Consider the following 20,134-nt stretch of genomic DNA (forward strand, 5'->3'; position numbering starts at 1 on the left):
GATTATAACCTGGTGTCACATGAATTCTGATTTTGTCCACCCCAGTCCAACACTGGCACCTCCAGGTCAAGAGAAATCAGAGTTAACATTTCAGGTCCAGTGACCCTTCCTGTTCTGTGCTTTTCCAGCAACTTCTGTTCTTGTTGCCCCAGATAAGTGCGTTTTATTTACTTAATTGATTCAACTTCAAGTATGTAATATAATTAGCATTTTAAATTTTTTTAACTAATTATTTGATCCAATTTATGGCAATTTAAAGTAAATATTGACATATATCAAATCCATATCTGCAATACCACTCTGTGTTCTTATCCCCATTACCCTTCACAGACCAGTTTTTTTTCCAACTCTGCTCTTGACATCACCCATTTCAGTGCTGCACTCTGAAATAAACTCTTCCCCAGTTCAGCATTTGTACCTTTGGTATTTTCTGGTCTCTTTCCGAATTAACTTAAACAGAGTAATATATTGTCATCATGATTCGCTAGATTATTTCTTACAATAGTGTACTACACTTCATTTTCCAGAAGCAGACTCAGAATATTTTCATTCCTGAACTGGAGATACATTGATTAAAAACATTTTTCTCTGCCAATATCAGAAAGTCTTCTTCCCTCTCCTTAGCATAATGTTTTCCAGTTTATCAGGAGATAACAACTGTATAATTAATGGCAATATAACAAAACATGTTCTTTTCCCAAGGGTAGGGGAGTTCAAAACTAGAGGGCATAGCTTTAAGGTGAGAGGGAAAGATTTATAAGGAACTTAAAGGGCAATTTCTTCACGCAGAGGGTGGTATGTGTGTGGGATTAGATACCAGAGGAAGTGGTACAGGCTGGTACAACTACAACATTTAAAAGGCATCTGGATGGTACGTGAGTAGGAAAGGTGGGCCAAATGCTGGCAAATGGGATGGGATTAATTTACAGCATGGATGAGTTAGATCGAAGGGTCCGTTTCCATGCTGTACATCTCTATGACTCTATAACACTTTTTTTTTCCTTTAGGGATCCTTCAGGATAATACAAGTCCTCAATAAAGTGTCAGGTATGGTTCATTTGTAGCACCCTAATCTCTCAGGTTGTATATTTGTGTCTCACTCCAGAGACCTAATCATATAATCCAGGCTGCCATCCAATTGCTGTATTGAGGGAGTGCCGCATTGTCAGGAGTGATATCTTCTGGATGAGGCAGTACACCTAACTTCTAGCTATTCTCTAAAGTTGTAAGAAGTCCCAGGACACTATATTGAAGAAAAAACAGAAGAGTTCACTCTAGTGTCTATTAATTCCTCACCAAACAACACGATCAATATACTTTATCTGGTCATTATTACATTGCTGTTGTTGTGTCTGGGTGCGAGGATATTGATTGTTGTACTTTCTACATTATAATGGTAGTTGCACTTCAAAAGTGCTTAACTTGCTTTAGTGAGACAGGAATCTATTGCATTTCCCCAATATGGTTATGGGTAAATTGGATAGCGCAGGCTCTTAGATGATTGGGCATTTTTCCAATTAAAACTGTTAGTAGAACAATTTTTAGTTGCTTGATGAATGGTTCACATAAGGTAAAAGGAAGCCCTTGTGTGTTATCAGTCCAAGGTCTGTTCACTTTAACTTAATTACTGCATTTTTCAATTCGGCTATGTGACCGCAAGGATTAATTATTCCGGTGGCTGAGGTGCCAGACCAACTGCTCAGTATTCCAGATAAGACAAATACCTCCATGCTGAAGAATAGCTCTGTATAGGATCAGAGGGACTTGTTGCGTGAGTGCATGGGTAATTGTACAGAAAAATCCAAATATAAAAACTAAACCCTCATTGAATCAAATCTCTTAGGACAATCTGTGGTGTCTGTGCAGGTATAAGAAGAGGATTGATCATCTTTCTCTCTTAGGCAAAAAATAACATTTATGCTTTAGTGTATTGTTTGTAATGTTACAAAGAAGAATGTTTTATTATGCACTGGTGGTGGTATGTAAGTTTAAGTAAGATAATAAAACTATTACTATTTAGCGCAGTGACCAAAATCTTTATTTAATTGACACTGAGAGATTAAATAAAGTTAAGCCACATTTAGTGGAATGCTTTTGAACTTCCTGAGGACACAAAAGGTTCTATATAAATGCAAATCTTTCTTTAATAAGACAAATAATATAACAATAAATATGTGTATCAGTTACTGAGTAATATTTAAAAAGATGTATTTATTTTTGTCTTCCTGAGTTTTAACAATATTTGTCTGTAACTGTACATTCTATCTCCCAAATTGCTTAACCTTTTTGCACTCTGTTCACCCTGACACCAATTTGTGGCAATTTATTCACTTTTCTTCCTTCTACTTTTGATGCTTTAATGCCTTGCAGAGACTAGAATGTCTCCTATTCCTGTTATACCCCGGTGGAGCTTTTATCTTTGCTTTTTCAACTAAGAAAGATGCAAACTTAAGTGAAACCATCTTTCGGATGTTACATTAAACTGAAGCTACCGCTGCCTTTGAGATTAGAATATTCTTAAAACAAATCTTCATGAGCAGTTCAGGTGGAAGATATTCATATACTATGAATGGCAATGGCAGATGAAGGCTGCAGCAGTAGGGGCAGACCCCATTGTTGAGGTTTCATTGCCACCAGAACTGGATCTACCTTCTGTCATGGACCATGTGTCAGGTGATTTGCAACAGCTTTCCTATATTAAAAGATGCCCCACACAAGGTGTCTACCTAAAGGAATTCAACACACCTAAACACACAATTTCCTGGGTAGACAGTCTACTCTATAATGAGTGACTGCCAACGAGGAGGAAATTATTATGAAAGGTCCCACAGTGCTATTTCACAGAGCAGGGAGTTCTCCTAATGTGCTGGGTAGCTAACAACCAACATCTAAAACTGCATTGGCAAGTTCAAGAGTAATAGAGTCACAGCACAACATGATCTCTTGCCAGCCTGCATGTGACAGCAAAGGCTTTCTTTCCCTGACAACAATATCCCTTTCCATATCAATAATAAAACCAACAAAACTGACTCCAGTAGTTGGTCAAACTATATTAGGAAATGAGGCTAAATATTTTGCCAAGTGTGGGTGTAATATAACAATAGCCATTCCCGTTGTCAAAAACGACCGAAGGCACATTATAATTTATTACATCGGTTTCGGATAACAATTTATAACCTTGACCAGAGCCAATCAAAAACTAGCAACTAAATGAAAGTGGAAACATATCTTTATCCTAACTCCAAAGCAGTCTAGCCGTGCCGCTTATCTCAGCCATGCCACTTATGGCGAGAAAATTGTGACACCATCCTTGTTTACTTTGGCATGACGAATCAGCAAACAGCTCTTTGCGAAATATACCAGTAAAAATCCAGTCACTGGCACCAAAGAATTTGTAAATATAACACTACATTTTAAGGAATTTTAAAGTGAGTTTTACTGTAAAAATCTGCATAGCTTACATATCTCAAGTTTTGCTAACTAACGTCATTCCTCAGTAATGCTGGACAGTTCCAACTTAACAAACAGACAAAATAAGTTGTATCTCTTCCAACCCTTTCCTGTAAAGTTAACAACATCCTTAACATCAGGAGATTAGAACTGAATGAAATACTGTTTGATGTAATAAATTATCCCATAAAATTACACACCCATTAATTATAGGTTAAATGAATTACACTGCGAGCTGCCAACCCTGATTCTCTCGGCCTCAAACTGCAGTTGTGTGGGTATCAAATATATCAGTTGCACACTGATTATGTTAGTAAAGAGGGACATTCAAAATTTTTGCTCCAAGGAAATAAATGACAACACGGAAGCTCATGGAACTTACTGAGGATATACTTAATTGATGTTTACCCAAGTACAGCAATCAAGTTTTAAGGACTATAATCTGACCATTTAATAATCTGCTCTATCATAATAGGACATCTGAAAGATTCTTGAATAATTATTCAAATAAATCCAAAACTTCATAGGGAACAAAGTGCCATTTATTTTCTACTTCTGTTATATTATCTAAGTTGTACAAATTGCCATTAAAAAACATATTTATAAAATGTATTGGCATATATATATAAATATAAATATTGAGAGCAATAATTTAAATAAATAGATAACTCAGAACAGACCGTACAATTTCACAGACAAGGTTAATTTCATATATATGGCGAGGGAGTGATTCAAGTCTTTTATATAAGTGAAATAGAAAGCATTTACATTGCCTTCTGCTCTTTATATATATAAATTTTATGTGTGTGATTTCCTTTCCAAGGAAATAAGCACTGGGAAGTATCATTCATGGAGTTTACAACACAGAAAGGGGCTATTCATTAAGTCTGGACTTCGAAGAGAAAGCTCTGGCTTCATCAGTCTCTTCAAACTCTTTAAGGTAATAACAATTCAAGTGGACTGTAGTAGACCCTAAATATGGTCAACGTAAACTCCAGAATGGAGTTTGCCAAAACCACTGCACAAAAGATGACTAGTTAAATTCAAATTTTAAGGTAAATTTTGGAAGTGGAAAAGGAACTGGTTAAGAGTAACAAGGCAACCAGTAATGGTTAAAGGAGTAATGTCAGGGTGTATGAAGTACTAAACCCCAAGCTTCACAGTTGGGAGCGTTATTATTTCGAATTTATATTAATGGCCTGGATTCAGGCATGACAGCGAAATGTGAGGATAATACCAAATTGTAGGGTTGGAATGAGTTGAAATAAGTATACAAGTGAGCAATGTAAAGCCAAATGAGCTTTAAAGAGGAGAAATGGAAAGTAGTGCATTTAGGGTATGGCAGACAAAAATAGATGAAATGCATAATCCATGAATGGTGTTGAAATAAAGCCAAAAATGGCTAGGGGTCTTCGTGGACAGCACTAGATGTTCAGTATGCCCACCCAATACAGAAACCATTAGAAAAAAATGGCAGAATGCAAAAACAGTAGGATGCAAGTCAGAGAATGTATTGGTTAGATTGTCCCATGCTTTGGTATGACTGTATCTTCTGTGTTGCATTCTGCACTGAGTTTTGAAAAATGCAAAAGGTGCAGCAATAGAAAAGGTGGTCATTGAAATACTAGGTTAGAGATATGAGATAAGACTGCAGAAAGCATCTATCACAAAAAGGAGTCGTCGATAGTAAAGGAATTGAAGATATATCCCAAATGTCATTTAAAATGAAGTAGCCAGGGTTAAGTACAGGGGACGCTAGTTCAACCAGCAAAAGGCAAATTCAGAACTGATATCAGGGTCATTTTCTTCACGTTAGAAGTGAAGAGTATGGAATAGACACCAAGGAAGAATAATGGAAGTGAAATGCCTTTGGAAAATCGGCTAACCACTGCAATACAAAATGTCAGAGTCATTTCGGGTGAATGAGCTGAGTGACCCTTACATCATCATTGTGTGACTAGTCCCGTCAGTGGATCATCAACTGGTTTTATCTGCTCTAATTCCCTTTGTTGGGATTACACAGTTATGATACAGAGGTCAAATCGGGTCCTGGTGAGAGTACTTTTGGGCCAATGTTGTTAATCATAGCCATTGGATTCTCAAAGTCGGTATAACATGGGCCTGCAGCATTACCCTCGGCCAATTCTGGAGAGTTTGGGACTCGCTAGTTGTCCTGTTCTCATCTCGAAGGGGTCTGTGTCATTGGTCTCTCGCTCGGGGTTCCTCCGGCTGTGCATCGTGGTTGGCAACTCATTTTCTCGCGGCAAAAACATTGAGAGCGGAGGCAGTTCTCTGTTAGGGATGAACGGGCGCTTGTCTAGGCTCAGACTCAACACCATCTTGTGTCTTGGGGAGTGGTACACATTGTAAAATGTTTGTAACTGTTCCTCTTTGAAATTGCAATCATCCTCACGGTAGGTCATCTATTGCAAAAGGGGAAAGAGTTTAGAAATCAAAAAACTTAAGAACAAGTTTAATCCGAGAGAGATCATTGTCCTCTATTCACATCATCTTAAATTCAGGACCGACAGTGTATGGGTGTTTGGGAATGAAGTCATAATGTCACACAGCATAGAAACAGGCCCATCGGCCCACCATGGCTATGCTGACCAACAAACACCACTACACTAATCCTTTTTAACCTGCACTTGGCCCATTGCTTTCCATGCCCTGGCATTTTAAGTGCTCATCCAGATGTTTTTTAAATGTTGGGAGAGTATCTGCCTCCTCCACCTTCTCAGGCAGCACCTTCCATATTTCTACCACTGTGTGGACTTTTTCTTTCCTCAGATCTTCTCTAAACTGCTTGCTCCTCAATTTAAACTTATGGTCTTAGACACGTCTGCCGCGAGGAAGAGATTTGTTTTTGAGAAATTTGTTCAGCAGAGCAGCCTTGCTACTTTTGAGTAACCAGGTATGGGATACTCACTGATCCGAAAATGCTGCCTTCGGTATCCATGCAGAGGTACCGTCCCGTCCTCACTCCTCGGATCACCACGTGTCCTGGTTCCACTGCTTTGATCTCCAACAGAGCTGTAATCCACACACACAAAAAAGTTACACAGTGTCACCAACCCGCCACACTATCCCCAGGCCGCTGTTTGGTTTCGGGAAAAAAAATCAAGGGAGGTAATTTTTTTTAAAACGGGGCATTCGCTGAGCTCTGGGAAAGGGGTGTCTGATTGGCGAGCTCTTTTTCAAAGAGCTGTCATGGTCACGATGGGCCGAACTGCCTCTTTCTGCGCGGCATCGTGAAAGCACAGAGGGAGGGAGCTCAGTAACGAGGTGGCCGCGACCCAACTTTTATCCTGTAACATCCTGCAAAGTGAGTGCACGACACGCTATCATCCCATCAGTGATTCATCACTCTTCAAGGACAGCAGTTCTAAAAGGAAACGTTCAAACGATCCGCTCAATTCGTTGCAGTTATTAGAATTGTTCGATACAGTAACAGAAATGAAACAACGCAGAGTCACCTTTACCAAGCTTTGGACAAAATGACATAGTTGAAAGCTAGGAGCTGAAATTGAACCAGCTTTTGGGACTGTCATGGGTTTTGTTTGTTAGAGAAAGGGAGACCAGAAACCTCATGACTACAGATTATAGCCACGTGCTATTATAAAAATATAACCACCAAATAATTCCAAACATAATACTCTGATATTGCATCATGACATGATGTAAGTAGAATGAAATGTAGAAAAAAAGAATTTTCTTTGCCAGGGCATGCCGCTTGCAGACTTGAGAGAAATGAGACTTACTGTAAAAGTTCTGGGAGTTGGAGCTGTCAATATGTCCATCAGGGTTGATCTGTAAGTGCCTGCTGTTGCCTTCCATGTACAGGTGCTTAAATCGGATCTGCTGACCCCAGTCCCGTTCCAGCTGAGCGCCTGAATCCGTCCTCACCAGAGGAGTTGATCTGACCAGTGAAGCCCCGAGGGAGACGGCGAAGTATACGGCGACGCAGCTGAGAATGTTGGTGCCCATCCCTAACCCGGGGGCTGGAGCTGGGAGCTTCTCCTGGAAATCAGCGGGATCGCTCTCCCGCCTCTGAACCCATTGCGCTGCTTTTAAACTCAATGTAGCAAATGACATCAGAATCATCCACCTTAAAGCGCCGGCAGGAAGCCAGTGATGTGACAGGTCCTGGGTTTCTGCACTGGATCCCGAGGAAAACTAGTATTGGGAGGGGGAGGGGGAGGAGGATATGGCCACAGTTGGAATCAATGATGGGGATACGTGCGGTGCCTTTCACACACACACACACACACACTACAAACAGGATAGACTTCAGCCAGAGTACGAAATGCGAACTTTACCCCAACTATTTCACAGCAGGAGACCGATTCCCTCGTTAACTCGCTTCACTAGAAAGTGATTTCTCTTCCTGGAACATAGCTCAACCTGGGGAGATGTCCTTTATTCACCAGATTCCACCCGCCCTTCCCTCCCCATTTCTTTTCTGTTGTTTGTTTTTATTAATATGATTGCCTTTGGGTGTCTGTGTCTCCCCATCACACCTTTGCGATACTTTCCCATCTGCTTTATTCATCTCAGTCAAAACTAAACATTGCTCCTTACAAATATGAGGGGTTCTCTCTCTCCACCCACACCTCAAACAGATCTTTTCCCATTTCTCCAGTTACATTCACACTCGCTGTTTCCACGTGGCTTGCAATTATTTTCACAACTCCGAGACAGGAAGATTTGGGGTTCTTCATGAAATAACATGCACTGTTTTTAAAAACTGTTGCATTTGATAAACGGACAGCAGTTGTATATGAAGATTTTTTAAAAAACAAAATTGCCAAAAGCCGAGTGTAATTTCATTTTTCAAAGTTCAGTTGATGGACCTGAACTGAGGTGAGTTCTTGTTATCAAGCGCGAAAATAGCTGCTGTCTGTTTATTTGATGTTCAGTGTAGGGTCCGATTAGAGTTGTTTTATTAAGGTTTCCGGAGCAAAAATCGCCTCCTTTCAATTTCCTGTTAAATTTACAATCCACAATAATCGAAACTAAAGGAGTCATTGCCACACCAAGGGCGCATTTCATATTTCCCTGTAGCGCCCAACACGTGTTCCTAACTCGCGTCTCCAGGCTGACATTCTACATGTGAATCTTGGGGAAACAGCCAATTAATGTCCTGTCATTTCCAGAAACCTGATAAGAAGGGCAGGGATTCCGGGAAAGTAATTGGATCAACAGTGTAATGAGGTCTTTACCGTGAAATTTACTTTGACTCGAATGCATTCCCTCGCACGTAACTCAGATAGAATTCCCATTGTTTTCATTCACACCGTTTATAATTGCAGCATTTAATCAGTTTCTAAGGGTAGATTCTGATGATTACATGCGTTTTGCTGCGCATATTTGAGATGGTTGTCACATTAACATTAATGGAGCTAACCAGATCATAGTGCTTCATGACCGGGTCAAAATGCAGTCCACCTTTTCTGCCACAGTCCCAAACCGATTCAACCAGTGTCTTTCATTACAGGCTTATTGGGTGCTATCAATCAAGATTTGCAATTATTACTGTTGGTCTTACCCCAGCTACGGCAGGACATCACTTTTAGCTGGATTATCGCCAATTATTTGAGCATTTTGAAAATTGAGTAAACCTCGCAGTTGCTGTGAGAGGTAATCTGCTCCTGAATCAAGCGGTTTCTATACAATTGTAGTGACACATATCTTTGAAAGCTCCACAAGGGGGCAGGCTTCGACCTTTGTGATGCACAGCTCCACTGACCTTCCGAAAAGCCCAAATCCGCTACATCCTTCTGTGCAATACCTACATGTCTATTCCACAACTCACCCCAACCTCTACACTAAAACAGACAAACCGTGATATTGGTACGAAGATTTTAAAATAAATGTTCTTGCACAGAAATCCATTTTGGTACGTTCGAGTGGCGAGTTGTAATTGCAAATAGCCCCATGGGAATATGAAGTTGTGGGAATAACAGAGAACTAGCTTAGACAAGGATAGGTCCTGGTAAGAAATATTCTTAATACAAGGTGTTCGGGAAAGATAAGGAACGAAAGAAGGAGTGGTGGAAATATTGGTTAAGGAGAATATTACAATGTTGGAGAGAAACGATTTCCTAGAGGAACCAAACACATTTAGTTAAAGCTAAAAACGACAGAGGTACCCTAACATTATTCCGTGTCCTCTACAGGTCACTAATTAGTAGGAAAGATATAAAGAGCAAAACAAGCCGGGAAATTACAAAGGGGTGCAGGAACTATAGTGTACTATAATAAAAGGGGAACATTCAATAATCTTGACATGGATTGGGACTCTAGTTTGAAGGGGAAAAAGTATTTGAAAAGTGTTCAGGAGAATTTTCTTGATTGAACACGTTCAAGCTGAACAAAGAAGGGGATTTCTGCGGAATAATATCAACTCGTGGATCAAGTTTCAGCAAAAAAAACTATAATATCATAGGGCTTAAATTCATAGATACCTACAGTGTGGAAACAAGCCCTTTAGCCCAACAAGCCCACACTGACCCTCAGAGCATCCCACCCAGAACCATCCCCCTAATCTGAACACTATAGGCAATTTAGCATGGCCAATCCACCTAACCTGCACATCTTTGGACTGTGGGAGGAAACTGGAGCACCCAGAGGAAACTCATACAGACACAGGGAGAATATGCAAACTCCACACAGACAGTCACCCAAGGGTGGAATTGAACCCAGGTCCCTAGCACTGTGAGGCAGCAGTGCTAACCACTGAGCCACCCTTAGCTACACAAAATTAGCTACACAAAAGGGCAAAGTCCAATTTGGAGTAAAAATCCTTAATGTTGGAGGTGATGGCCTAGTAGTATTATTGCTAGATTGCTATTCCAGAGACCCAAGGAATGTTTAGTGGCCTGGGTTCAAATCCCACCACGGAGGATGGTGGAAATAACAATAAAAATCTGGAATTAAGAGTCTAATAATAACCATGGATCCATTGTTGATTGTTGGAAAAACTCATCTGGTTCACTACTGTCCTTTCAGGAAGAAAACTGCTCTCCTTACCCAGTCTAGCCTACATGTGGTTGACTCTTAACTGCCCTCTGGGCAATTAGGGATGGGCATAAATGTTAGCCTAGCCAGAGATGCCCATATCTTGTGAATGAACAAAAAAAAATTTCAGACGAATAAGCTTAAATAGATAAAGAACAGATCTGTCCCAGACAAATTGGAAACAAAAATTGGCGGACCAAACAAATGGAATGATAGGCAGTCTTAGAGGGATGTTTGGGTATAAGTTGAGGTATAACCCCAAGAGAGGATAATAAAAGCCAAAGCTTGTTGAATGGTGAAAAGGATAGAGGGTAAGGTGGAGCGGTAAAAGTGTTCAAACAACAGCTGCTTGATTGATACTACAGATACGTAGAATGTACAGAGGCTAATGATAGAGTTCGGAGACTGGCAGCTGACATAACAAAAGGGTAGTAAGAATAGGAGTGAGCCAATTAGGGCCCACAATGGGGATCTAAACATGAAGACAGCCTGGCTTTGGTACTAAATACTCTGCAATTGTTTTTATCAAGAAAGAAGATGCTACCAAAATCAGAATGAAAGAGAGGAAAAAGTTGAGAGATTGAATTGGTTGAATTGATAAAGGGAAGGTATCAGCAAAATTGTATTTAAAAGTTTAAAAGTCATCAGGTCAAAGTGGGACACAACCAAGAATGCTGAAGGAAGACAGTGGAAATTGCAGAGGTACAGGCCATAATTCTCCATTGTTTTTTAGCCGTGGGAGTGTTGCCAGAGGATGGAAGAATCACAGAATAACAGAAGTGTTACAGTGCAGAAGGAAGTGATTCAGCCCATCTTGTCTGAACTGGCTCTCCAAATGAGCATCATGACTTAGAATCATTCTTCTGTCTTTTCCTGAAAATAAACATTCAATGCCCTCTTGAATGCCTCAATTGAACCTGGCTCCATCACACTTCCAGGCAGTGCTTTCTAGAGCAGAATCACTCATTGTGTGAAAATATTTTCCCTGACATCACATTTGGTTCTTTTGTAAATCATTTTAAATTTGCGCCCTCTCATTCTTGATCCTTTTATCAATAGGAACAGGTTCTTCCTATCTACACATCAGCACCCTCATGATTTTGAAAACTTGCATCAGATTTCCTCTTAGTTTCCTGTCTCCAAGGAGAACAGTCTGAGCCTCTCCAATCTAGCCTAACTGAAGTGTCTTATCCCTGGAACCATTGTTGTAAATCTGTTCCACACTATTTCCAATGCATTCACATCTTTTGGTGGTGTAGTTCCAGAACTGCACACGATATTCCAGCTGAGATCTTGCAAAAGTCTGATACAAGTGCTCGTTGCTCTTGCGCTCGAGGCCCCTTTTAATAAAAACCAGGTTACTGTACACTTTGTTAGATGCTTTCCACTTGTCGTACAAAATTCAATGAACTGTGCACATATATAACCAGGTCCTTCTATTTTTATTTCTTATTTTATATTTTCTGTCCATTTTTTCCCTGCCAAAATACATCACCTCCCACTTCTCCACATTGAACCCCATCTGCTACCTATCCACCCATTCCAGCAATTTGTCTTTCCTCTCTTAAAGTTCTCAGATTACAGTGTTTCCAAGTTTCATATCATCCACAAACTCTGTAATTGTCCCCCATACACCACGATCTGCATTGTTAATACATATCAGGAAAAACAAGGATCCCAGTACCAAACTCTGGGGAACTCCATTACAAATATTCCTGCATCCTGAATTACTCTGTTTTCTATTATACAGCCAATATTGTATCCATATTGACACTGTCCCTTTTATCCCATGAATTATAACTGTTCCCACAAGTTTGTTGTGTATCATTGTATCAAATGCCTTTTGGAAATGCATGTGTGCCACATCAACAGTATTGCCCTCACTGTTACCTTTTCTGTTACGACTTCAAAAGATTCCAACAAGTTTGTCAAATACGATTTCCACTTTAGAAATCCACGCTGGCTCTTTTTAATCAAACCACCTCTTCTCTGTGATTCGAAACCGTAAAGTTAATGTCACCATAGTCCCACTCTCCCATGAGGGAGACAGCTGGTGGTGAGTTTAACCTGAGGGTCACCACACCTCAGGTGAGGGGCAAGGTTGTGCAGGAAGAACCTTCAGGTTGACCTCAGACAATGCAGGAATTGAACCATGCTATTGCCATCACGCTACTTTGCAAACCATCTGTCCAACCAACTTATCTTAATTTATGTGATTACTAATGCTATCCAGAATAATTGTTTAAAGAGGATTCCCCACTACTGAAGTTAAACTGACTGGTCTGTAATTGCTGGGATTATCCTTACAACATTTTTTCGAACAACGATGTAATGTTTGCAATTCTCCAGTCTCCTGGCACCTCCCCTAAGTCTAGGGAGGATGGAAAGATTAATTTCAGTGACCCACAGTTTCCACTGTCATTTCCTTCTTACGCAACAGTGGAAGGATAAACCAAGCAACTACAGTTTAACCTCAGTGTCGGGAAAGCCTATTTCTGGGTATCACACTTGAGGAAGGATGGAAAGATTTTAGGATGGACGCAATAAAGATTTACCAAACTGAGAGGTTTAAATAGAGTCATAGAGATGTACAACATTTAACAGACCCTTTGGTCCAACTCATCCATGCTGACCAAATATCCTAAAGTAATCTAGTCCCATTTGCCAGCATTTGGCCTGTATCGCTATAAATGCTTCCTATTCATGTATCCATCAAAATTCTTTTTAAATGTTGCAATTCAATCAGCCCAACCACCTCCTCTGGCAGCTTATTCCATACTCGCCCCACCCTCTGCCTGAAGAAGTCGCCCCTCAGGTCCTTTTTAAATTTTTCCCCTCTTACCTTAAACCTATGCCCTCTCATTTTGGACTTCCTCACCCTAGGAAAAAGACCTTGGCTATTCACCCTATCCTTGACCCTCATGATTTTGTAAACTTTTGTAAGGTCACCCCTCAGCCTCTGATGCTCCAGGGAAAATAGCCCCAGCCTATTCAGCTCTCCCTATAGCTCAAACCTGGCAACATTCTTACAAATCTTTACTGAACTCTTTCAAGTTTAACAACATTTCCTATAGCAGGGAGACCAGAATTGAATGCAGTATTCCAAAAGTGGCCTAACCAATGTCCCAACATCTATTCTCAATGCACTGATCAATAAAGGCAAGCATACCAAATACCTTCTACCTGAGACTCCAACTTCAAGGAACTATGAACCTGTACTCCAAGGTCTCTTTATTCAGCAACACTCCCCAGGACCTTACCATTAAGTGTATAAGTCCTGCCTTGATTTGCCCTACCAAAATGCAACACTTCACATTTATCTAAATTAAACTTCATCCGCCACTCCTCTACCCATTAACCTGTTTGATCAAGGTCCTGTTTTAGTCTGAGATAACCTTCTTCACTGTCCTCTACATCACCAACTTTGGTGTCATCTGCAAACTTACTAATCACTCCTCCTATATTCACATCCAAATTATCTATATAAATGACAAAAAGTAGTAGACACAGCAGCGATCCTTGTGGCACACTGCTTGTCACAGGTCTCCAGTCCAAAAACAACTCTCCAGCACCACCCTTTGTCTCCTGCCTTCAAGCTGATGTTGCATCCAAATGGCTAATTCTCCATGGATTCCATGTGATCTAACCTTGCTAATCAGTCTACCATGCAGATCTTGTTGAACACCTTGCTGAAATACATATACACAAAGTCCACTGCTCTGCCTTCATCAATCTTCTTTCTCACATCTTCAAAAAAACTCATTCAAGTTGTTGAGATATTATTTCCCTCGTACAAAGTCATGTTGATTATCCCTAATCAGTCCTTGCCTTTCCAAATCCATGTAAATCCTGTCCCTCAGAATCCCCTCCAACAACCTACCCAACACTGACATCAGGCTCACCAGTCTATAGTTCCCTGGCTTTTTCTCACCTTTCTTAATGGCACCACATTAGCCACCCTCTAGTCTTCCAGCTCATCACCATGGCTATTGATGATACAAATACCAAAGCAAGAGACCCAGCAATCACTTCCCTAGCTTCCTGTAAAGTTCTGGGATATACCTGATCAGGTCCTGGGGATTTATCCACATTTATCATTTTAAGATGTCCAGCACCTCCTCTTCTGTAATATGAACACTTTTCGAGATATCACTTTTTATTTCTTCAAGTTCTCTAGCTTCCATATCATTCTCCACAGTAAACACTGATGCAAAATACTTGTTTAGTATCTCACCATCTCCTGTGGTTCCTTGTTGATCTTAAAGGAGCCCTATTCTCTCCCTAGTTGCTCTTTTGTCCTTAATGTATTTGTAGAATCTCTTTGGATTCTCCTTAACCATATTTGCTAAAGTTATCTCATGACCCCTTTTTGCCCTCCTGACATCCCTCTTAAGTATACTTATACTGCCTTTATACTCTTCAAGAGGTTCACTTGATCTTTGCTGTCTATACCTGACATGTGCCTCCTTTTTCTTGACCAAAACCACAATTTCTTTAGTCATCCAGCATTCCTTACACCTACCAACCTTACCCTTTACACTAGCAGGACCATATTGCCACTGGACTCTCATTTCATTTTTGAAGGCCTCCTACTTTCCAAATTCCCTTTACCTGCAGATAGCTTCTCCCAATCAAATATTTAAAGTTCTTGCCTAATACTGTTAAAATTGACCTTACTCCAATTTAGAACTTTGACTTTTAGATAAGGTTTATCCTTTTCCATAACTATTTCAGGATTAGGAGGTATCATTGACAGTGAGGAAGGTTATCAAAAATTACAGAGGGATCTTGATCAGATGGCGATGTGGGCTGAGGATTGGCAAATGCAATTCAATACAGGTAAGTGTGAGGTGTTGCACTTTGGAAAGTCAAACCAAGGTGGACTTATACTTAAAATGGCAAGGTCTTGAGGAGTGTTGTGGAACAGAGGGACCTAGGAGTACAAGTACATAGTTCGTTGAAAGCAGCGTCATTGGCAGACAGGATAGTGAAAAAGGCATTTAACATGCTGGCCTTCATCGGGCGAGGCATTGAGTATAGGAGTTAGGACGTTATATTACAGTTGTATAAGTCATTGGTGAGGTCACACTTGGAGTATTATGTAGAGTTTTGGTTGCCCTGTTATAGGAAAGACATAGTTAAATTAGAAAGTGTGCAAAGAAGATTTACAAGGATGTTGCCAGGACTAGTAGGCCTGAATCATAGGGAGAGATTGGTCAGGATAGGACTTTATTCCTTGGAACGTAGGAGAATAAGAGGTGACCTTATTGAGGTGTATAAAATCATGAGGGGCATAGATAGGATGAATGCATCTTGTCTTTTTCTCAGGGATGGGGAATTGAAAACTAGAGGGCATAGGTTTAAGGTGAGAGGGGAAAGATTTAAGAAGGACCAGTGCGGCAACTTCTTCACGCAGAGAGTGGGGCGTACATGGAATGGGCTGCCAGAGAAAGTGATTGAGGCAGATACAATAGCAACATTTAAAAAAAAACATTTGGATAGATGGGAAGGGTTTAGAGGGATCTGGACTAAATGTGGGCAGTTGGAACTAGCTGAGTGGTCATCATGGTCAGCACGGATCAGTTTGGGCCAAAGGGCCTGTTTCCATGCTATATTACTCTATGACTCTATTTTAAATGAGGTATGCAAAATTGTTGGGACTTTAGATAGAGTAGTTGGGATGAATGTTTCCCAGTGGCAGGAGGGTTGAAAACCAAAGGTACAGATTTAAGGAGATTGCTAATAAATTGGCAAGACACAAAGGTGAAATTGGATAAATATTTTTACACAACAAGTGATGATCTAGAATCCACTGCCTGAAAGTTGCATGGAAACAGATTCAATCATGTCAGAGATGGGTTTTGGATAAGGGAATCTGAAGGGCAAGAAATTGCAGGGCTACAGGGAAAGGGTGGAGATGGAGAAACTTTTCCAGTGATCCAACATGGGTTCAAAGGAACAAATGATTTCCTCCTGTGATGTATCCAATCTATAATTTTAAAATTGTATATGAACGCTAAAGTCTTTCACTTGAAAACTCAATAACATTTAGGCTTTAATGTCTCAAAGTCTAATTTTAAAGGGATCAACCTGTGTGCATTAAATATGAATGAAAGTACTGTATGTCACCTATAAGATTCTGGTCATTTTTAAAAACTCTTGAATGAGATCTGGGGGTCACTAGCAAGCATTTATTGCTCATGTCCAAATGAGAACAGCATTTAAAGACATTAATGCATTTCCTGTAATGCAGTGACAACAACTTGCAGGACCAATATGTTGAATTGATATTTTGAATGTGAATGAAACTGGACTGTTTCACTATCTTTTACCAGATTGTCCTATAATGTTTAAAGATGAAATGCATAATTATAGAAAGTGAAGTAAGGAATGTGTTACTGCTAAGGAATGTGTCAACATGGATGGCACCTAAAAGCTGCCACGTCTTGTGTTAGATAAGTTCAAGAAACCACATAGCTTTGCAAATGTCAAGTCGTAACCCACACACACAATGAGGCCAACAAAACTGCTTGGCTGACCTCCAGTGTTTTTGAGGTCTGGATCAGGAAACTGAACAAAATGAACCAATGGAAGAAAAAGACAGTTATCATTCTTATGGCCCTGAAGAATGTGATGAATGTCTGCTTGCTCATTAATTGAAGCAGCAAAGCTATGGAGGTGCTCCAGGATATCACGCTGTAACAGTAAAACACAGAGGGCACCTTTGAATTGATGACATGACTGATTCAAACTAAAGAGAAAAAAGGATCACTGAGTTTTACAGAGCTAACTCCTAAACTTTTTAAATGCCTCTTACTACAAAAGGTGAACACAGCTGTGAACAAATTGAAAAATACAGATATTTTTTACACAGTTAATACAGTGTGGAGCTGGAGGAACACAGCAGGCCAGGAATCAGAGGAGCAGGAAAGCTGACGTTTCGGGTTGGGACCCTTCTTCAGAAATGGGGAGGGCAGAAGGGAGCTCAGAAATAAAGAGAGAGAGGAGGGGGAAGGTAGGTGGGATGGTGATAGGTGAGTGCAGGTAGGCAGTGGTGGGGATTTGTCAGTGAGGTGGGAGGGGTGGATAGATGGGAGAGAAGATGGACAGGTTGTGTCAGGTTGAGGAGGCAGGGATGAGAGGGAGGGTTGGTCATGGGATGAGGCTGGGGGTGGGGAGATTTTAAAACTGGTGAATTCCATGTTTAGGCCATCGGGCTGTAGGCTCCCGAGGCGGAATATGAGGTGTTGCTCCTCCAGTTTGCAGGTGGTGTCATTGTGGCACTGGAGGAGGTCCAGGATGGACATGTCACCCAGGGAGTGGGAGGGGGAGTTAAAATGGTTGGCGGCCAGAAGGTGTTGTTTGTTGCATACAGAATGCAGATGCTCTACAAAACAGTCTCCAAATCTACGCTTGGAATCACTGATGTAGAGGAGGCCACATTGGGAGCAGCAGATGCAGTAGACCACATTAGCGGATGTGCAGGTGAACCCCTGTTTGATATGAAAGGTTTGTTTTGGGCCTTGAATGGAGGTAAGGGGGGAGGTTTAGGGGCAGGTGTAGCACTTCCTGCAGTTGCAGGGAAAGGTGCTGGGGTGGTGGGGTTGGTGGGGAGTGTGGAGCGGACAAGGGCGACACGGAGAGAGCAGTCCCTACGAAAGGCAGATAGGGGTGGAGAAGGAAATATGTCTTTGGTTGTGGGGTTGGATTGTAGGTGGTGGAGGTGGCAGAGAATGATACGTTGGATGTGGAGGTTGATGGGGTGATACATGAGGATGAGGGGGATTCTGTCTTTATTTTTGTTGGGGAGGCGGGGCTTGAGGGCAGACGTGTGGGAAATGCAAGGGATGCATTTGAGGGCATTTTCGATCACTGGAGGGGGGAGGTTGCGGTCCTCGAAATACAAGGAGATCTGGGATGTCTGGGAGTGGAACGCCCCATCTTGGGAACAGATGCGGCAGAGGCAGAAGAATTGGGAGTATGGGATCACATTCATGCAGGAAGGTGGGTGAGAGGAGGTGTAATCCAAGTAGCTGTGGGAGTCTGTAGGCTTGAAATGGATGTCAGTTTCAAGGTGGTTACCAGAGATGGAGACGGAGAGGTCCAGGAAGGAGAGGGAGGTATCGGAGATGGTCCAGGTGAATTTGAGGTTGGGGTGGAAGGTGTTAGTAAAGTGGATGAACTGTTCAAGCTCCTCGTGGGAGCATGAGGCAGCGCCGATACAGTCATCGATGTACCAGGGGAAGAGGTGGGGGATATTGCCAGTGTAACAGCGGAAAAGGGACTGTTCCATGTATCCTACAAAGAGGCAGGCATAGCTTGGGCCCATGTGGGTGCCCATGGCCACCCCCTTAGTCTGTAGGAAGTGGGAGGAGTTAAAGGAGAAGTTGTTCAGGGTAAGGACAAGTTCTGTTAAGTGGATGAGGGTGTCATTGGAGGGGGACTTCCTGGGCCTGTGGGAGAGGAAGAAGTGGAGGACTTTTAGGCCATTTGCATGAGGGATACAAGTGTACAGGGACTGGAAGTCCATAGTGAAGATGAGGTATTGGGGGCCAGGGAATTGGAAGTCTTGGAGGAGGTGGAGAGTGTGGGTGGTGTCCCGGACACAGGTGGGGAGTTCCTGGACTGGGGGGAAAAAAACAGAGTCAAGGTAAGCGGAGATGAGTTCAGTGGGGCAGGAATAGGCAGAGACAATGGGTCAGCCAGGGCAGTCAGGTTTATGGATTTTGGGAAGGAGATAGAAACGGGTTGAGAGGCTGTGGGTGGGAGGTCACCTGAGGTGATGAGTTTATGAATGGTCTGAGAGACAATGGTTTGGTGGTCAGGGATGGGATCACAATTGAGGGGGCAGTAAAAGGAGGTGTCAGAGAGTTGGCACCTGGCCTCAGCTATGTAAAAATCAGTGTGCCATACCACTACTGTACCTCCCTTATCCATGGGTTTGACGATGAAGTTAGGGTTGGAGTGGAGGGAGTGGAGTGCTGCACTTTCCATGGGGAAGAGGTTGCAGTGAGTGAGGGGGGTGGAGAGATTGAGGCGATCGATGTTGTGATGGCAGTTGGAGGGAGGGTAGGAGGCCATGGGGTGGTGTCCAGGCAGATGAGGTTTATTGGAGGCAGGAGAAGTGGTCTGTAGAGGATGGGTTAGACTCCCTGTCAAAGAAATAGGCGTGAAGGTAGTTACTGCATCACTTTGTTTTCTCTTTATTGGACATACAGTGTGTTTTAAGCAAACTGATTTATGTAGGGGCTATTGTGAAGTTCCAATTTGCCCACATTTGAAGGCTGGCCCCCTATGATCCAACTTATCATTGAATAAATGGGTTTTAAAGAAGTGTCTTAAAAGTTTTAGGGAGGAATACTATTTCTCATAACTTTCCAATCAAAGTACACTTTATGACTATGAAAAACAATCAAAGAACTGTGGATGTTGGAAATCAGAAACAAAATCAGAAATTCATCAATTTTGCTTCCAATTTCCACCCCTCTCTCACCTTCACCTGATCTATCTCCGTCTCCTTCTTTCCTTTTCTCAACATCTCTGTTTCCATTTCTGGGGATAGGCTGGCTACCAATATTCATGACAAACCCACTGACTCCCACAGTTTCCTCGACTGTACATCCTCACACCCTGCTTTCTGTAAAGACTCTAATTCCATTCTCCC

General features: G+C 41.6%; 1 protein-coding gene across 1 annotated transcript; it reads right to left on the bottom strand.

Moving 5' to 3' along the window:
- Positions 1-4,001: 4,001 nt before the first annotated feature.
- On the bottom strand, positions 4,002-7,607 carry LOC109920357 (fibroblast growth factor 19-like). The gene is made up of 3 exons (XM_020520396.2): positions 7,212-7,607; positions 6,380-6,483; positions 4,002-5,873 (listed from the first exon to the last, which is right to left on the bottom strand). The coding sequence occupies exons 1-3, from the start codon at positions 7,552-7,554 to the stop codon at positions 5,580-5,582; spliced, it is 741 nt and encodes a 246-aa protein (XP_020375985.2). The 5' UTR covers positions 7,555-7,607; the 3' UTR covers positions 4,002-5,579.
- Positions 7,608-20,134: the final 12,527 nt, after the last annotated feature.

This window comes from Rhincodon typus, chromosome 22 (assembly GCF_021869965.1).
Source record: "Rhincodon typus isolate 14 chromosome 22, sRhiTyp1.1, whole genome shotgun sequence".
Taxonomy (NCBI): Eukaryota; Metazoa; Chordata; class Chondrichthyes; order Orectolobiformes; family Rhincodontidae; genus Rhincodon; species Rhincodon typus.